At 46.5% G+C, this 19845-nt stretch overlaps 1 protein-coding gene across 1 annotated transcript in view; it reads left to right on the forward strand.

Moving 5' to 3' along the window:
- Positions 1 to 19845, forward strand: part of MMP28 (matrix metallopeptidase 28) — a 60169-nt gene that overhangs the window by 8255 nt on the left and 32069 nt on the right. The window contains exons 3-4 of the mRNA XM_030537026.1: positions 10557 to 10636; positions 13241 to 13428. Of these exons, the coding sequence (XP_030392886.1) occupies positions 10557 to 10636; positions 13241 to 13428 (268 nt within the window). The remainder of the gene's footprint in view (positions 1 to 10556; positions 10637 to 13240; positions 13429 to 19845) is intronic.

Raw genomic sequence — 19845 nt, forward strand, 5'->3', positions numbered from 1 at the left:
GCCTCACTTGGTATAGTAGCTTCTGCAACATAGCCGCTTTGTCCATGTGTGTAAAACTGATCGTGCCAGCACGGGCAGGAGTGGATTTCATGTTTTTGTTCATTATAGAGTGTTGGGATTAGCCTGTTGTGCTGCGGTGTGCATTCCCCTCCCTTGTTGTATCCTGCGGCTTCAGTGCAACTGGTGCTGCTTTTAAAGAAACTAAATGCTGGGGCTGTCGATTAATCGCAGTTAACGCCAGTGATTAACGCAAAACAAATTAACTAGATTAAAAAAAAGTCACGATTAATCACAGTTTTAATCGCACTGTTAAAAGAGTAATAGCATACCAATTTATGTGTATTATAAATGTTTGGATGTTTTTCTACCTTTTCAAATATATTGATTTCAGTTACAACACAGAATAAAAGTGTACAGTGTTCACTTTATATAAGGTGACCAGACAGCAACTGTGAAAAAACGGGTAATAGACGCTTATATAAGAAAAAGTCCCAAAACCCTGGACTGTCTCTTTAAAAACGGGACATCTGGTCACCCTAACTATATATTATTATTTTTTATTACAAATATTTTCACTGTGAACCAACACGCCTTCATTTTCATCATCTGACTCAGATGCCAGCAACATAAATTAACTCATTATTTTTTAACCAGAGTCATCAGCATTGAAGCATGTCCTCTGAAATGGTGGTTGAAGCATGAAGGGGCATGTGAATGTTTAGCATATCACCTTGCAGTGCTGGCTACCACAGTACCATGTGAATGCCTGTTCTCTTTATCAGATGACATTGTATATAAGAAGCAGGCTGTATCTCCCGTAAATGTAAACAAACTTGTTTGTCTGAGCGATTGGCTGAACAAGAAGTAGGACTGAGTGGACTGGTAGGCTCTAAAGTTTTACATTGTTTTGTTTTTGAGTGCAGTTATGTAAAACAATACATTGGTAAGTTGCACTTTCATGGTAAAGAGATTGTACTACAGTGCTTATATGAGGTGAATTGAAAAATATTTCTTTAGTTTCTTTTTTTACAGTGCAAATATTTGTAATCAATAATAATAATATAAAGTGAACACTGCACACTTTGCATTCTGCGTTGTAATCAATTTATTTGAAAATGTAGAAAAGCATCCAATAAATTGAAATTGGTATTCTGTTGTTGTTTAAAACTGCAATTAATCATGTCTATTTTTTTAAACTCAGCATTAATTGTGCTTATTTTTTTTAATCATTTGGCAACCCTACCAAAAACCTCACTCTTGTGGGGGTAACCTCGTACTCCTACCACCATAGGAAACAGAGGATGCTAGAGTGGCAGAAACAAAATATGTTTCACTTTACTGAACCGTGTATCTATCACATTGGCCACATCACAGGCTTTTCGTCAGAGCAAGCCTTGGAAGGATTAGGTTTTATCAGCACACGCCGATAAATGTCAATTTCAGCATATATACACAAAGGGAGGAAAAAGTGTTTGGATAATAATTAAAATTTACAGATAGGCAAAGAGAGAAAAATGCTGCTTGAAAACTTAATTCCAGGTTGATTTAAGGCTGTTTGCTTTCTCTTTTTGATGGGTGATGGTGACAATTTGTGTGGGAATGGCTGTAAAGCTTTGACTTTTTGAATTTCAAAGTCTACTGTCATTAAATAATTATTGGCTGACCTCTCCACTGTGAGACCTGCTCATAATTTCATGCAACTGTGAATATTTAAATTGGGGGAAAAGTGCTTAAAGTGCATACTTTTGCACAACTGTGATAACTTAACTTGAGAAAAATGCTTAAAAATAAATATCCCTATTATCTGTTGAAGTTTTTAAAAAAATCAAATTCCGCCAATGTTGTGAATGACGGTGACTCAGAGATGGTGACGGGTGTGATATAAGAACCTATATTGCAGGGGTCAGCAACCTTTTAGACGTGGTGTGCCGAGTCTTCATTGATTCACTCTAATTTAAGGTTTCGTGTGCCAGTGATACATTTTAACCTTTTTAGAAGGTCTCTTTCTATAAGTCTATAATATATAACTAAACTATTGTTGGATGTAAAGTAAATAAGGTTTTTAAAATGTTTAAGAAGCGTCATTTAAAATTAAATTAAAATGCAGAGCTCCCTGGACCCGGGCAGCGTGAGTGCCGCTGAAAATCAGCTCGTGTGCCGTCTTTGGCACCCCGTGCCATAGGTTGCCCACCCCTGCTATATAGAACAGACCTTATGAGCAAAGCACTGGACTTGGATCGATTAGTTTACACGCCCAGCTTGGCCACAGACAGTCCATGTGCAGATCACTTAGGCCTGCTCTCCATTTAAAAATTAGATCCATTTAGCTGCATGGCTCAGGTCTGTGAGAAATTCCACACCCTGAGTCCTAACCCACAGGGAAGACACAACTAGGTCAGTGGAAGAATTCTTCCGTAAACCTAGCTGCTGCTTTGTAGTGGTGGATTAACTACCTCGACGGAAAACCCCCTTCTGTCACTGTAGGAGGCATCTACGCCATGGCAGGCCAGCTGCAGCGCCGTAACTGTCCTGCTATGGCAGCTGTAGCGTAGACATGCCCATAGACGTAGCCTGAACTCTCTGGGACAGGGACTATCTCTTGCCAAGCGTCTATGCAGTGTCTCGCCCAATGGGAGGCTGGTCTGTAGGTGCTATTGTATTTCTACTAAGAGTGACACCCCCACAAACTTTCTTCGTGAAAGATTTAAATTCAAATGTTTTAAAAAATTCTGCTGCTGGAATAATTCTTTCAATTTGGCAGCAGTATATTTCCTACCTTAACAGTAGGAAAAGTAGCCTGGGTGTGGAGGGAGCAGTAATTAGTCAATTTCCTGTGAGGAATAACAGTCATCATTTAATTGATCCAGTAATCTAAGGAGGAATAAAAGGCTCATTAGATCATAGCTGCTAACAATGGCTAGTGACAGCACCAAGCTGTCAAACAGTTCAAAAATTTCAACGTGAACCTCCACACAAATAATTGTGGCATAATTATGTGAGTCACAGATGTGACTGTGCAGTGCGAACAATCAAACTTTCTTTACAGCTGGTTCATAAAACAATCATTGCTTGTTCCTGAAAATAACACCCTGGAGTAAAATGTTTGAAAGCTTCTGGGACCAGTCAGATTTCCGCTTTATATTTACTTTTACTTTTATATTGATCAATGGTGACAGATTCTATTTTCCCCTCTCTTGATATGCCTTTAAAAACAAAAACAACCCCCTCCCGGCAAAGATTAATTTTTTTTAAAAAAGAGCAACCTGTGCAAACTGGTTTGGCAGATATTTGGGTGTTTGTAGGATCAGGGCCTTATTCTGCACTCTGGCAAAACTCCCCCAAGCGTCTTAAAGCATCATCTGATGTCACTTGCACCACAATAACTTCTGCCTCTCCTGCGTTTGAGATGACCATTGGGCCCCCGAGTGGGGAATGCAGGCTCTGTCCCAAGTAGTTGCAGTCACTTGGTGCAAAGCTGAGAAGGCTGCTTTCACTGACAATGGCCGTTATGTTCCCAGGGTCCGTGCTGAGTGAGGGGAGTGCACAGTAGCCAGAGCGCAGAGGCCGGAAGATGAAAGGAGGGGGGAGGCATATAGTTCACGAGCAAAGGGGAAGTTCTTGTTCACGCTGATGTGAAATTTATTTATTTAATGTTAAAACAACTGAGAAGAATCTTTGATTGCTCAGCGGAAAATAACACGTCACAGATGACCCAAAGGCCTGAAACTGTGCACATTTCAACCTCCTCGTGGTGGCTATATTTAAAAAAAAAAATGTATAGGGTTATACTATTATTACTGTTCCAGTACCATCTGTGCTCTGCTTGATGTTTTCCAAACAGGCCGGAAGCCAGTGGGCCAGGTTGGTATAGAGCCGTTGCAGGTCCGGTCCATTGAAATTGATGAAGATACTCGATTTACACCAGCTGAAGATCCAGTCCAAAGTCCCTGCCCCAGAAAAGGCAGGTCAAGAAGTCAAAGTATGAAGAGCTTGGGAAAGGCTTAAAATATACAGTCAAAACATACACAGCTTACGTGTTCTGTCTTCATTCCAACCGTTCTCTGCCTGTTGGTTAATTTCATGTTGGAGCGGGTCTTGAGGAACATGCAGGAGAGAGCGGAGGAATTTCACGTGCAGGGGTGGAAGAGTAAAGCAGGGTGTTGGTTTAACCAGTCTCAGTCCTCGTTTTCTGCTGAACTTGGTTTGTGTACCTGTTCGACGGTGGAGGACACTGGAGCTGTACTTGAAGTATCAAATGTATGTTTAAAAAAAGATCCCTGAGGACTCACTCCAAGCCGTCAGGAATGCAGCTTTGGAGTGTGGGAAGTAAACAAACAAGAAGTCTTCTCAGCCATCTAAACCACATGTTTACAAAGCAGTGAACAAATTAGGGTGATGCGGTTAGCATGGATCCTACCACCGTAGCGCTTATCCTCCTGTAGCACTTTTCACCCAAGCCTCTCACCATGCTTTGTCAATGCTAATTCAATCCTTATCAGTCCTCTGAAGTAGGTAAGTACCGTTGTCCCTGTTGGAGGGAAACTGAGGCACAGGAGTTAAGGGCCTTCTTTTCAGAGGTGCTGAGCACCTGCAGCTCCCGTTGACTTTCAGTGAAGCTATTGGCCCTCTGCATGTCTTAGCTGCCCCTAAGCATAGGTGCTGGAAGTCGGGGTGCTTGTATTGTGCTGACCATTGGTAATGCTGATCTTGCAGTAAGGAACTCATTGGTTTAACTGCCAAATTGGAAGGCACATGGTTTCACTTGCATGGCAATCATTTTATCCATATAACAACAGCTGGCTTTTAGACAGCGCTTTGCATTAGTAGATCTCAGAGCACTTTGCAAAGGAGCTCAGGGGCATTATCCCCATTTTAAATCTGGGGAAACTGAGGCACTTCCTGTTCCAAAATGTATAACCCCCAACACAACTACTTATCAGGGGCTCATAGAATTGACTTGATTCCAATGCTGAGACCTGAATTTGGAAAAAAGTGAAATACAAAAAAGGGTTCCTTGGAGATTTCTGGGACCGATAGCCAAGGAGAGGCTCAGGGCCAAAGGAGGTGGCAGCCATTCAAACGAGGGAGAAGGGCTTTCAGAGAGTTTCTGATCTAAGACATTTACAATCTGCCTGAAATCCCGCTGTCTTGGGGTTAAGGATTCAACCTGCAACTAAAATCTGCTGCTTCTAATTGTGATTTCCAAGGGGAGGAAATGCGAATTGTATTTGCTTCTTGCTTATGGACACTTTAAAGTGAGGAAACACCTTGCCCTCGTCCTGAAGTGTCCATTGGGATGTTTTCTCCGGCGGTAACTCTTGCTCCCGTGGAGTGTTATCGGAGGCGAGGCCAGGATGTTGCAGCTTTGTGTTCCCTTCCAGCTACAGGCAACCAGGGCCAAGCTTCATGCAAGTCATTCATGGGAACAGCGGTGGCTGGGCTGTATGCTTCAGGGCTGAACCCTAATTGGGTTCAGTGGGCTGTGGGTCAGGCCCTGACCAGGAAAGCAGGATCTGTATCATAGGTACTTACAAGGCCTCCATTGTCTTAGTACCTGAGTCCCCAGATCCTCAAAGGCATGAAGGTGCCGACTGCTGAGCTCCCGTTGAAATCAGTGGATGTTAGGTGCCTATATACCTTTGAGGATCCAGGCTCTTTGCTGTATTTATCTTCACAGCACCCCTGTAGAGCAGGGCAGAGTTGTTCTTGTCATACAGATAAGAAACTGAGGCACAGAGAGGCTACACCATGTCACTTCCCTGCCTCAGTTTCCCTGTCTGCAAAATGGGTCAATACATGCCACCTTTTAGGGGTGTGCTCCTTTGTCAGTGAGCATCCACGTCAGGGCCCGAAAGGGTTCAAATACCTTCGCCACTTTCACCCCATAAATCCCCTCCCCTGCAGCATCCTCAACCCTGTGCATAGCAAGTCCCTCTTGACCTGGCCTGACCTGCTCCCTGGGGCGCCTGCTGGCTTCCAACCACCCAGAAGAATTTCCCTCTTGTTTTGCTCCGTTCTCCAGTGCGGAGGGAGTGCTGGGCATATTTTCCTTTAATGCTCAGCTATTCATTTCCTGCTGCTTTTTATATTGCATGGAAAATAGATTTTCCCCTTCTGCGGTGGCGGTGAAGGGAAGGCAAGGGGAGGGAGCTAAAACTTCCCTAGCATCTTCTAGCTCTGCATAGTAACTTTAAACTATAGTTCAAATGATATTTAATCGTCTTGTTTTGATCGAGTTACATAAAATCCCCTTATTTGTATTTTCCAGGGTGGGGGTTCAGACTGCTGCAATTCTAGAGGCTGTGTTGTCTATTGATTAGAGCAGAGTTGGCTCAGAGTCAGGACTCCTGGGTTCCACTGTTATGGTCAAAGGTCTCTGGTGGAGGGACCTAGGCTCTGATCCTCAAAGGTATTTAGGTACCTGCCTTCCATTGATGTCAGTAGGAATTAGGTGCCTAAATACCTTTGAGGACCTGGACCCTTGTCGAGATCAGTGTCTGATAATTGCCATTATCAGAGAACCAGAGAACTGCACACACACAGAGCAGGACTCACCCCTTTGTTCATAGGCCAGCATGAAACCTGTGCATCCACTTCACTACTAGAAGTTTGTATCTGCATCCAATCCGTGAGCAGCAAAAAAAGGTCCGTGGATATTTGTGGATTCGCAGGGCTCTATTCACTACCTCTCAGTGCAGGAGTTAATGTGACCCACAAGCAAGGCTGGTGCAAGGAAGTTTCGCGCCCCTGGCAAAACTTCCACCTTGCGCCCCCCCCCAGCCCTGCGGCAGCTCCCTGCCCCCCCTCCACCCTGAAGCGCCCCCCGTGGCAGCTCCCCCCCTGCCCTGAGGTGCCCCCCTGCGGCAGTTCCCGCCCCACCTCCGGGGAGCAGTGTGGCACTTCCTCATCCCAGCTCACCTCTGCTCCGCCTCCTCCCTGAGCACGCCGCCTCCACTCTAATTCTCCTCCCAGGCTTGCGACGCCGAACAGCTGATTGGTGCTGCAAGCCTAGGAGGTGGGAGAAGTGGAGTAGCGACCACGCACTTGGGGAGGAACGCTGTAAAAAAATTGGGGGCACCCCCAAATCTTGGCGCCCTAGGCAACCGCCTAGTTCACCTTAATGGTAGCACCAGCCCTGCCCACAAGGAATAATCATTTTGTATCATTCAAAGCTGAGTGAAATCCAGGAAGTTTTAAGGGCTTGTATATGCTGGGAAGTTAATTTAGAGTAGGCCTGGTGTGAATTTGAAGCAGCATAGCCATTCCTGATTCACTCAATGTGTGGATTAAACTGATTTGGAATATGGCACTCTGGAATAAAAGCCTCCAAATGGAGAGTTAATCAGAAATAGCTATTCCGGAGTAACCCTCCATGTAGACAAGAGCCTCACAAACAGCATGAGACCTTGTTGACACACAAAAATTACTCCAGAATCGCTACTGTGCTTTAAATTCACACCCTACTTAAATCATAGTTAACTTTCAATTATAGACATGCAGACAGCTTTCTCTGTAGAGAGAAATAAATTAGATTTGCCCGTGTTTTAAGAATTTGAGGTATTATTAAAACACACGTGTGGAAATGTTTGGTTTTTTTAAAAGTCATGTTTTAAGCACAAGTATCCCTTTTAATGTTTATAAAGGGCTTTTAGACTCTCTGATTAAAAATATGCTGTGGCAAAACAGGATTGTAATAAGACCATACGCTTTTTGTATCAGGGACATTAGTTTTCCATTTGTGCTGCATAGCGCCTTTTTATGCAATGAAACAATTTTGCAATGAATCTGCAGAATAACAAACACAAAGGTATAGGTTGGCTTTTCTGATTAAAGACCAGTCTCTGGCAGGGCTATATGATGAAATCTGTGGTCTGCCTGCTTCCCCCACCCCAGAATGCTGATAAGGAAAGGGGAGTACTGGAGAGAACAGAGATGGAACAGCGCAGTGCCTGTGGGGGTCTGCTGGTCTCTGCTGAGTCTTGGCTAGAAGCTGGATTAATGAGAAATGTGCTGTCTTTGTAGCATGCTAGGATAGCGTGTAATGGAAATGGCTTGGCTTTCCCTGAGACCGATTGCTCACAAAGACCGAGCCAAACCGCAAAGTCACCCAACGGGTCAGAAACGTGAGGGCTGCATGCAGTGAGATGAGCTTCAGAGCTAACGAATTTAAAATCAAGCACCTAGGAACAATCATTGGAAACCTTAGGACCTGTGCGCCTCGCTACCATTGATAGATTCATCCTCACCACCTCCCTGGGAGGCAGGGCAGGATCCCCATTGCACAGATGGGGAATTGAGGCACAGAGACATCATAGTCTTGGCTCCACTGAAAAAAAGGTTGCTGTTTTGACTATGTTGGTATAGTTAAAGGGGCAAAACCCCCCAGTGTAGATGCAGTTGTGGTATAAAAGCATTTGTATCAGTATAGCTTTTTCTGATTCAGCGGAGCAAAATGAGCAATACTGGTATAACTGGGTCTGTGCAAAGGCTTTTAGGAACGTAGCTCTGTCTGCAAAAATCACCCCCGCAATCAACATGGCTGTGCTGCTAAAGCTTTGAGTGTCAACTGGGCCTAAGTGACTTGTCCAAGGCCACCCTGGAAGTCAGTGGTGGAGCTGGAAATTGGACCCAGATCTTGTGGCGAAGGCTTTAGCCTGTCTTAGACAAGCTGTAGCGAAGGACAGTGTTGGAGAAGAAGGCCTCAGAAGAGAGAGTCTGAGGGAGCTGAGATTATAGCCTGGGAAGGAGAAGATTGAAGGAAGGCAGCTATAAACACTTCCAAGGAGTGACGGAAGGGAACCGTTCGTCTCACAGAATAGTAGGAGCAGCAGGCTAAATGTGATGGAGGGAGAAATCTGAGATGATAGCAAGGCTAATGCTCGTAGCCATAGCAACTGGAGGTTGGGATGGACTTGCCAAAGGGAGTTGAGACAACTGGGCCCTGATCCTGCTCACGCTGAATTCAGTGACAAAGCTCCCATTGTCCCCCGTGGGTGCAGGGTTATGGCCTGTCATGGCAGACACCAAAGAGGATGGGATGTTAATGTGACAGAGTGTAACTTACGTGTCCAGGAACTGGGGAGGTGTAAGGTAAATAGTATTTAGAAGGCCCTTGTTATGTCTTACAGCACACACACAAAGAAGTTAGATAAAAATGTAAATACTCTTGCTGGAAGGTTGCAACGTAACAGAACTTTATTTCTCAGAATTCAGAAAAAATGACACAAGAACCCCAAAACAGGAGAGACAAAACAGGCTGCTCCCTAGGGGCAGGGAGGCATAATTTTCCAGCCTGACTCTCATCACAAGCTTCACTCCAGAGCCCTCTAGCCTGCCAGCAAGACCAGGAGCCCCTTCTCCCCTTAAAATGATAGCTTGCAAATCCAACATGGTCCTCAGGACACCACAAATATATAGTTTAAATGAAAATATCCACATCCACCCTGATTCACCCACCCACACAAATGTATTGCTGACACCAGGGCTGATTATAGCTGAAGGGGTTTTAAAGACCAAGGGCCTCTCAGTAAGCATAGTCGTAGCGCCACTGAAGTCAAAGGAGCTGCACTGATTTACACCAGGTGATGATTTGGCCTCAAATGTTCTCCTCGTCATTGGTGCAGTTTACACTTTTTTGACATTTCTCTTGCCTCAGATCATGAAAACAGCCAGTCAGTCTCACTTTGGTTTCCCATCAGTTATGCTCTCTGGTTCTCACCTGCTAGCAGGGAAGGTTGGTTGTCTAATGAAACTGTTTCCACTCGGATGGGAGACAATTTCCTAGGAACTTTTCTATGCATATTATATGTTGGACCAAGTCTGAACTGACGAGATCCCTTTATTTAAAATAATGAATAATTAAAGAACAACCGTGAAAACAGAACTCCCTGGTTGCAGGGCAGAGAATGCCATGAGAGCATGTTCCCTCTCCAGGGATACATCTGGTTTCTTTGCAGCAGAAGACAGTGCACACAGCTTTACTGTGGCCACAGATCTCACCTGGGCTCAATCCTTTCCCGCACTGAAGTCCATGGGAGTCTTGTCATTGACTTTGTAGGGAGCAGGATGGAGCTGATCAACATCCGGCACCTTCCTTGTCCCTCAACGGTTTAGAACCGTTTCGGTACGCATGATGAACTTTGGCTACGGGCTGTGTGGTCGGCAGGTTGTGCCCAGAGCTCTCTGTTTGAGAGGCATGTTTCAGTATTTCCAAACTACCTCCCTCTGCTGGCTGGAATCAGAATGGCCCAATAATGTCATACGCCCTATACTGCCAGCAGAGAAAGAAGAGTCCCTTTTAGCTCAAGTAGTGGGGCTGGTGCTTTTGGGACAGGAAGATCAGTTCTGTGACTTCTGTCCCCACAGTAAGCAACATCCACACAGCTGTGTGCTTCTAGGTGGGCCTGGTTTTGCTGCACTATTTCCAGACGTGAACATTGTATCCCAAGCAATCAAGTGCAGATGAATGACTGTTAATATTCTCAGGCTTTTTTTCCCCCAGTTGTGCTTCAGCTACAACTTACTTTTCTGTATTCCTATTTTTCCTTTGATGGCAGATGTTCCTGGAGAAGTATGGCTACTTTGATGAGCCAGCTCCTAATGGACCCACTTCTGAGCAGTTCGCAGAAGCAGTGAGGTAAGAATCTTCCTTTCTGTAGAAATTTCAAATGCAACAAACCAAAATCCCCATCCAGTCCCTGGCTTCTGGGTTGTGTGAGCTGTACCCTAACTTTAGGTAGGGTTGTTAACTTTCTACTCACAGAAAACTGAACACCCTTGCCCCGCCCCTTTGCCGAGGCCCCACCCCGCCCACTCCACACCCCTGCCCTCCTGTCGCTCACTCTCCCCACCCTCCCTCACTTGCTCATTTTCACTGGGCTGGCTCAGGGGGCTGGGGTGTGGGAGGGAGTGCAGGCTCCGGCTGGGGTGCAGGCTCCGGGGTGGGGCCAGAAATGAGTTCAGAGTGAGGGAGGGGGCTCCAGGCTGAGGCAGGGGCTTGGGACATGGGCAGGGGGTGTGAGGGCTCCAGCTGGGGGTGCAGACTCTGGGGTGGGGCTGCGGACGAGGGGTTTGGGGTGCAGGGAGGGGTTGAGGGCTCCGGCTGGGGGTTCAGGCTCCGGGCTGCGGCTGAGAGGTTCAGAGGGTGGGAGGGGACTCTGGGCTGGAGCAGGGGGCTGGGGTTTGTGTGGGGGATGTGGTCTCCAGCTGGGGGTGCAGACTCTGGGATGGGGCTGGGGATGAAGAGTTTGGAGTGCAGGGAGGAGCTCTGAAATGGAGCTGGGAGGTTCAGAGGGCTGGAGGGGGAAGAGGGCTGGGGCAGAGGATTGGGGCACGGGGATGCGTGTGTCAGGCATGCAGGCTCCAGGCGCCGCTTAGGTCAAGCAGCCACCACGTCCTCCCACTCCCGGCTCCTACTCGTCTGCAGGTGCCACCCCTGCAGCTCCCATTCGGGAGACGACATGGCAGCTGCTTCCCAGGAGCCGCGCGGCGTAGAGGCTAGCAGGGAGCCTGCCAGCCCCGCTGCGCAGGGCCGCCAACCGGACAGTCAGTGGCGCTGACCGGAGCTGCCGGGATCCCTTTTCGACCGGGCATTCTGGTTGAAAACCGGACACCTGGGCACCCTAACCTTAAAGTCTCTTCCCAGCAAAGGTCTTTTCCTGTGCCCTGTCTATCTTCTAAGCAGGCAAAAGCAAGCTGGTTGTTGTAAAATACACAGCCGCATGCCCAGCTCCCAGCAGCGATGCGCTGACCTGCACCATTCAGCCCAGTATCTTACTGCACAGATTTGTTTGCCTTTTATGGCCTGGTTAGAATAATATCTGCAGCAATGCTGCAGTTCGTGGGTGGCTGGAAGATTTCATGACTGTCTGGGATGACAGCTGCACTTATAATAACACCACCACCTGGTCTGTTAATGGTGCTTTTCAGCAATAGATCTCAAAGCACATTACAAAGGAGGCCAGTATCATCTCCCCCATTTTGCAGATGGATAAACTGAGGCACAAGACATGAGTTTCCCAAGGTCACCCAGCGGGCCAGGAGTAGAACCCATGTCTCCTGAGCTCTAGTCAGGTGCTGTGTTCGCTAGGACGCACTTTCTCTGTTCTCTCATACGCTGGCGTAGAGGGGCCATAGATTCCGAGGCCAGAAGGGTCCATTGTGATTGCAGGACAGGTTGTCTCCCGGGAGCTGTGCTCTTCCTGGGGCTTTCGTTAGCTGATTAATGCCAGGAGCGGGCCTCCCACCTCAGCACATCATTGTGGATTGTGTTAGGTGCCATGGAGGAGATTGCCCTTTCCTAGAGAGCCTGGCTCCAGAGAGTTTTCCCTCCCTTCCCCAGGTGCCAAGCATATGAACGTGAGCGAGAGGGGAGTTTCACGCTTGTAAAATGGCACCAGCTGCCAATGCAAAAGCTGTACCGAACTCTGGCTGTATTGCGTTAACAGCCCCAGGAGCCTGTAGTGCAGCAGATGCAGCAAGAAACGTGTGGCACCCAGGAGTGCTGGGAGCTGGCTGATTTTATTTGCCTGGGCTCAATCCCCTGACAGGCCGGGGACAGGGTTACCAAAGGTTAATATGCTGTCACGTGGCAAGCATCAGTGTGTGCTGACTCCTCTTCCAGCTCTCCTGGGCCATGCTCTGATCTCAGAGATGCCTGTGTGCCCTCGGGTTACTGCATTGACTTCAGTGCATATGCCCCAGTCTGATTAAAATCCATTCAATCCTGGGCCTCCCCTGCTAAGTCTGCCAGCCGGAGCCAACTGTGCTTCTCACCTGTCTGCTAGGAGCTGAATTTGGATATCTGCCTGTGAGAAATGGAACTGGGATGCGTCGACTCATTTTAGCATGGCAGGCAGTGTGGTGCAGTGGTTAGAGCAAAGGCCTGAGCATCAGGAGGCCTGGGTTTTAGCCCAGGCTCTGCTGTCGTAGTCCCTGCTCTGTGCCTCAGTTTCCCCTCTGTGCAGTGTGGGTAACCACATGTATAAACAGCTTTCAGATATGTGGATGACAAGTGCTGCATCCTGCTCCCAGCACAATGAAAGCTTTGCCATAGGACTCAGTGGGCCTGGGATCTGGTCCTATAGGTGTCGAGCACTATCATTTCCCATCATGCACCAATGCCAGCGGCTCTCCTGTGTGAACCAGTGATTGAGGGCTGGGCGGCTCCAGGTCTTGCTATCATTCTGTGTGGCCCTTCAGTTCCCTGCTGTCTCTGACATGTCTTCCCCTTCTTTCTCAGGGAGTTCCAGTGGGTGACCCACCTGCCGCTCAGCGGGGTCCTGGATACTTCCACGCTCCACCAGATGAACCTGCCACGATGTGGTGTGAGTGATGCAGAAAGCCACGCTGCCTGGGCCGAGCGGGTGCGCGCTCTGCTTTCTGGCAGACGGGCCAAGACGAGACGCGGGAAGCGCTATGCGCAGCAGGGTAGGTGCTTTCGCTGTTCACTGAGATTGTCATGGGCCAAGTGCAATAATGCAGGCTGCTGGCCAAAAAAACCTGGGTGCTTGCCCAGGCTACATGTGATTGAACTTTTACATACTGTGACTTGATTCCCAGAGCACCTGTAACTTGGCTGAGCTGCTGGTAGCCTCTCCTAGCAAAACAAGAGCAGGAGAAGACCTAGTAAGTTACCTCGTCCTACTGCTGCCTAGTATGGGTTGTTCCTAGAAGCTGCCTGAAGATGGGCCTCTCTGCTGAATTTTACCCATTCTTTTGCACATCTGACCTCAGCAACAATTAGAGCTGATTGGAAACTGAAATTTCTGTTCCATGGGAAATGCTGAAATTTAGATTCTTTTTAGGGCTGTCAAGCAATTAAAAAAAGTAATCGTGATTAATCGCGCTGTTAAACAATAACAGAATAGCATTTGTTTAAATATTTTTGAATGTTTTCTACATTTTCAAATATATTGATTTCAATTACAACACAGAATAGAAAGTGTACAGAGCTGACTATATTTATTTTTTATTACAAATATTTGCATCGTAAAAAACAAAAGAAATAGTGTTTTTCAGTTCATCTCATACAAGTACTGTCGTGTACAAGTACTGTAATCTCTTTATTATGAAAGTTGAACTTACAAATGTAGAATTATGTACAAAAAAAACTGCATTCAAAAATAAAACAACGTAAAACTTTAGAGCCTACAAGTCCATTCAGTCCTACTTCAGACAGTCGCTCAGACAAACAAGGTTGGTTACAATTTGCAGAAGATAATGCTTCCCACTTCTTGTTTACAATGTCACCTGAAAGTGAGAACAGGTGTTCACACGGCACTGTTGTAGCTGGCATCGCAAGATATTTACAGGCCAGACATGCTAAAGATTCATATGTCTCTTCATGCTTCAATCACCATTCCAGAGGACATGCATCCATGCTGATGGTAGGTTCTTCTCGATAACGATCCAAAGCAGTGCCGACCGACACATGTTCATTTTTATCATCTGAGTCAGATGCCACCAGCAGAAGGTTAATTTTCTTTTTTGGTGATTTGGGTTCTGCAGTTTCCGCATCTGAGTGTTGCTCTTTTAAGACTTCTGGAAGCATGGTCCACATCTCGTCCCTCTCAGATTTTGGACCGCACTTCAGATTCTTAAACCTTAGATTGAGAGCTGTAGCTGTTTTTAGAAATCTCACAGTGGTACCTTCTTTGCATTTTGTCAAATCTGCTGTGAAAGTATTCTTAAAACGAACATGGGCTGGGTCATCATCTGAGACTGCTCTAACGTGAAATATATGGCAGAATGCAGATAAAACAGAGCAGGGAACATACAAGTCTCCCCCAAGGAGTTCAGTCACAAATTTAATTAACACATTTTTTTTTAATGAGCATCATCAGCATGGAAGCATGTCCTCTGGAATGGTCCTGAAGCATGGAGGGGCATATGAATGTTTAGCAGATCTGGCACGTAAATACCTTGCAACGCCAGCTACAAAAGTGCTGTGCGAATGCCTGTTCTCACTTTCAGGTGACAATGTAAATAAGAAGCAGGCAGCAGTATCTCCTGTAAATGTAAACTAACTTGTTTGTCTTAGTGATTAGCTGAACAGGAAGGAGACCTGAGTGGACTTTGTTTTGTTTTTGAGTTTAAAGATAAAGAGATTGCACTGTGGTACTTGTATGAGGTGAATTGAAAAATACTATTTCTTTTGTTCATCATTTTTACAGTTCAAATATTTATAATAAAAATAATGTAAAGTGAACACTGTACACTTTGTATTCTGTGTTGTAATAGAAATCAATATATTTGAAAATGTAGAAAAACATCCAAAATATTTACTAAATTTTAATTGGTATTCTATTGTTTAACAGTGTGATTAATCACAATTAATTTTGTAATCACGATTAGCTTTTTTGAGTTAATCATGTGCCTTAACTGCGATTAATCAACAGCCCTAATTCTTTTTTTTCCTTGTCCTGAATCATAAGGAAAAGCCAAACTTCCCCGTGGAACAAAAATTCCAAAAAAACTCTGTTTGGGAGCATCAAATTGTTCCGTTTCACTGATGTTGAAACACTTCATTTTGGTAATGTCAAAACATTAGAATGTAATTAAAAGTATTATAATAAATATAATATATATTATAATACTGAAAGAATATTTAATGCAATATAAATGTCTAAACAAATTGAAATGATAAATCTGAAATGAAACATTTGCATCTTATCAAAATGCAACATTTTGACTTTCTCGAAATGAGAGCCCATGACGATTTGTTTCAACATATTCTTTATTGAAATTGACGTGGTCCCATGAAATATTTTGATTTTGACAAAGTTGCATTTTCCAATAGAAAATTCTCCTATCGGAAAATTTTTGACCAGGTCTAGCAAACCCTGAGATCTTGTTATTTATCATCTCCGCATGTCCTGCGATGTCTGTTTTAAATTACTCTGGCAGCCTCTACAAGCGTCCAGCTCTAGGCTTGGCTGGTGTAGTTGGATGTATCTTTTATTTGATTCTTATCCTGGCTGTACTGCAGTAATTTTACACTTGGAGAAGAGGGGGCAAGAAGATAGAATGATCTTTTCTCCCTTTCAAGGACATTTGAACACATCTGTCTGCTAAGTATAATTACACCTATTGGACCATAAAATCCCTGATCAACATCAAGGAAATAACTGCCCAAAATTAAAATTGTGTGACTGAGATCCAGGTTTGTTAGTGAGAAGAACTTTTGGAAAACATGTATCTGCCTGTTCCAGCCTTTTGGAGGTTAATGACTGAGCCAGTGCTGAGTTGATCCCGTCACTAGGATTGTTTGGAAGGAATCGCACTGAACATTCATTCTGAAAATTGTCCCAAGTTTCTCTCCATAGACAATAGCTTACAAAGACACTGCTGTAAATGACTCTTGTTTGGCATTGTTCTCCATATTGCAAGTTCATGTCGGGCAGGTTCTGTTCGATCTCTTTTACTGTCGTATCTGAGCATCTTCCAGCTGTGCATTAAGTAACATGGATAACCTCTGGCATGCGTAGTTCATTCCTGCCTGGGGGGAGCGGTGTGTGTGCTGTGGAGTGGCTTGTTTGGATAGAGTTTGGTTTTGCTTTAAATGTCCAAGCAAATGTGTTTGTATCTGAGAAGGCAGGACAGAGAAATGCCCCCGGCACTTGGAGTGGAAGCGGGTAAAGTTTGTGAGGGTCTGGTGGGAGTTAAGATTTAAAATTTTTATTAAAGCTAATGTTAAAAAAATGATATAGTACATAGGTTGGGAAAAGAGTGTCTGTACATCTGGGTGTAGTGCTTAGATTATCCACGAATTCAAGGTCAGTTTTTTAAATGTCATATGCTACATAGAGTACATAATCAACAGTAACCCAAATTTAGCTGACTAGATTTAACAATATAGTTTGGATATTAGAATCCGAATACTCGGGTGCATGACTCATGAAAAGTTTTATAGAGATTTGGTTGTGCAAAGCAAAATATATCAATGAGTGGAGATTGTCCCTCAGTAATATGAGAATTAGATTGGTTGTCCATTTAGAAAATACAATCCACGAGGAAAGGATATGTTACTTTCCTGACTGCCCTCATCCCTCCTGGTATTGCCGATGTCCGGTGATGTGTTCTATGTAGATCTCCCTCAACCACCTGATGGCACACAACACCACGAGTTGCTGCGTCAGCTGAGCGTAGCGTTGAACGATTCCGCATTCTCTCAGCACGTGCTTGTTACTGGGGTTCCATGCGCCTTAGGCTCCAACAATCAGTCCGTGTGTCTGGACCTGGTAACCCTTAGCCAGGGCCGGCTCTAGGCCACAGCGTGACAAGCGCGTGTTTGGGGCGGCACGCCATAGGGGGTGCTCTGCCGGTTGTCGGGAGGGCAGCAGGCGGCTCCGATGGACCTCCCGCAGGCGTGCCTGCGGAGGGTCCGCTGGTCCAGCATCTCAAGTGAACCTCCCGCAGGCTTCGCTGCGGAGGGTCCGCTGGTCCCGTGGCTCTGATGGAGGGAAGCCTGTGGGAGGTCCACCGGAGCCTTGGGACCGCCGAGCGACAGAGCTCCCCCTGTGGCGTGCCGCCGTGCTTGGGGTGGCGAAATTGCTAGAGCCGGCCCTGGCCTTAGCTCTCAAGGTGTCGACCGGGGGGGGTATATTTCTCTACCTTTTGAGCTCGGGCCTGGTGGAAGGCCAGGGTCCTGTTCTCGAAGGGCACTCTGACATCCACCATGATGATCTTCTTCCGGTCCGCGTTGGTGACGATGATGTCCGGTCGCAGTTGGCTATCAGTTCTGGGGATATAGTCTCAGACTGGCCCCTGAGGATGCTCTGTCTCCTGCACAGATGAGTTTGACCCTTATAACAGAAAGTTCCTCAGTGCCTGAGGCATGGGGTCAACTCTGGACCCCATTCTGAAGTTTGATGATTCTTTTTTTCTTTTAAGCAAGATAACTAATGCACTGATGCCATCTCATTGTGAAATCCAAGTGGAGATAAGGCACAGGTAGATTTTCCTACAGTGTAGCTGTTTGAGATCAACACGGTTCTCCCACCCAGAGGTGACCTTGCTGGGCTACATCACAATGGCCTTATCTGCATTAGGATTATGGCAGTCTATTTATCTCACTATAAAATAAACATCTTTTCTGTCAGGGAAGACACCGCTCCTGGATCCAGGCCATTGAGTGCCTTGAAGATAAGGACCAAGACCTCTCATTGTTTCTAGCTCGCTCAGAGAAGACTGCTTGGAGGAGGGGAAATTAAGGCAGGCTCGGCACATCTCTGGGACTGATGGCTACTTAGGCCAGGTTTGGAGGCTCTCTTTTAGGGCGGCTTCCAACAAAACCACGGTCCTTAAAACTGGACCTGTGCCCCTACCAGTAATAATAATGGGCACAATTTGCAAAGGGGGATGCTTAAGGGTACCTAAATCAAAGTGCCTCGATTTTCAAAGTCCCTGAGCAACTGCAGCTCCCATTGAAATCAGCGGGTGTTCCAGATTTGCATTGCCTCTGAAAATCAGGATGCTTTGCCCGAGGTGCCTGTGTTTGAACACAGGGTTTTGTGCTTCCCATCGGAGACTCTCAAAGTGCCTTGTGAGGAGGAAAGCACTGTTAGCAGTCTGGGTGTATGTCTGTCTGCTGAGTTAATGGCATCAGGCCGTCTGGTCATAAATTCGTGGCTACAGGGCCGGATTTGCCTCTGAGCTGGGCACGCCTAGCGCCAGACGAGTCAGCACCGTCACACCCATTTACCCGGCCCCTCATCTCCCGTCAGCTGCCTTCCAGATACGCCCGTCAGTAACGTGCTTTGTGGAGAGAGCAGGCTGGGCGCAGCTGTGCCTGGGACATGGGAAAAGTTAATGAGAGATTAGATAAGTGCCAGTGACATGTCTGCATCTGTTTTAGTGGCTGAGGTTGATGGTGAGGTGGGGAATGTTCCCCAGAGGCAGCACTTTCCCTCCCAGCCGGGCAGGATTGTTACACGCAGCTGCTTTCCCTACAATAAATCGTGACTCTTCTTCTCATCTTTCCTACAAACTATCTTGGCAGGGCTCCATGGAGATAGGACGGAGCATTTGTAGGCAGAGGGTGGGGAAGCGAACAGGATTTAGGCAAGGCAGGTTTGCAGAGTAGACCAAGGCAGGCAGGGACACGGAGAGGGAGTGGGCTGCAGAGGCGAAGGTGCTCGGAGGAGAACGCTAAAGAAGAGAGACCAGGAGATGGACAGAAGCAGGTCCATGCAGTCAAGGGGGGTGATTTGGAACAGGATCCTGGAATGACTCGAGAGCCACGGGCAGGGGTGAAAATAACTTAAAGGACTTGCTGATACACAGGGCTGGGGTCCTGAGAAGGGGCGGGGCCTCAATTGGAAGGGGCGGGGCCTTGACTGGAACAGGTGGGGACTTTAAATCCCCGGGCCCTTTAAATCGAGTCTTGGGACACTTTACAGATCATGTATAACGATCTTTCCATTCTTCGCTGAAATGCAGCCGCCTCTGGGGTGGAGGGCAGCAGCCATCATGGTGTGGAGGGAGAGGAAGGATTGGCAGGGAACCCTTGCACGTATGAGATCTTCAGTGTACATGGAGACTAGAGAGGCCCTTATCTGACAGACCCATGCACAGGGAGCTGCAGGGAATCCCAGTGTGTCTGCCTTGCAGGGCTCTAGGCATTTCATATTTGGCGCTAAGCCCCGAGGTGGATCGGGAATTGGAATGCTGTGGAATCCATGGCGCCTTGAGAGGAAAACCTGGCACAGAGAGGCGTGTTCTTCCCTTGCCAAAGAGTGTGTGAACCCGGTTAGCCTGGCAGTGGCAATGTAAATGAAGAGGCTTTTTGGTCGCTGGGAGCTGTGTCTCTTGGTGTCTGGGGACAGCTGGGCGATGCCAGCAGGC

This window comes from Gopherus evgoodei, chromosome 17, assembly GCF_007399415.2.
Source record: "Gopherus evgoodei ecotype Sinaloan lineage chromosome 17, rGopEvg1_v1.p, whole genome shotgun sequence".
Classification (NCBI taxonomy): Eukaryota; Metazoa; Chordata; order Testudines; family Testudinidae; genus Gopherus; species Gopherus evgoodei.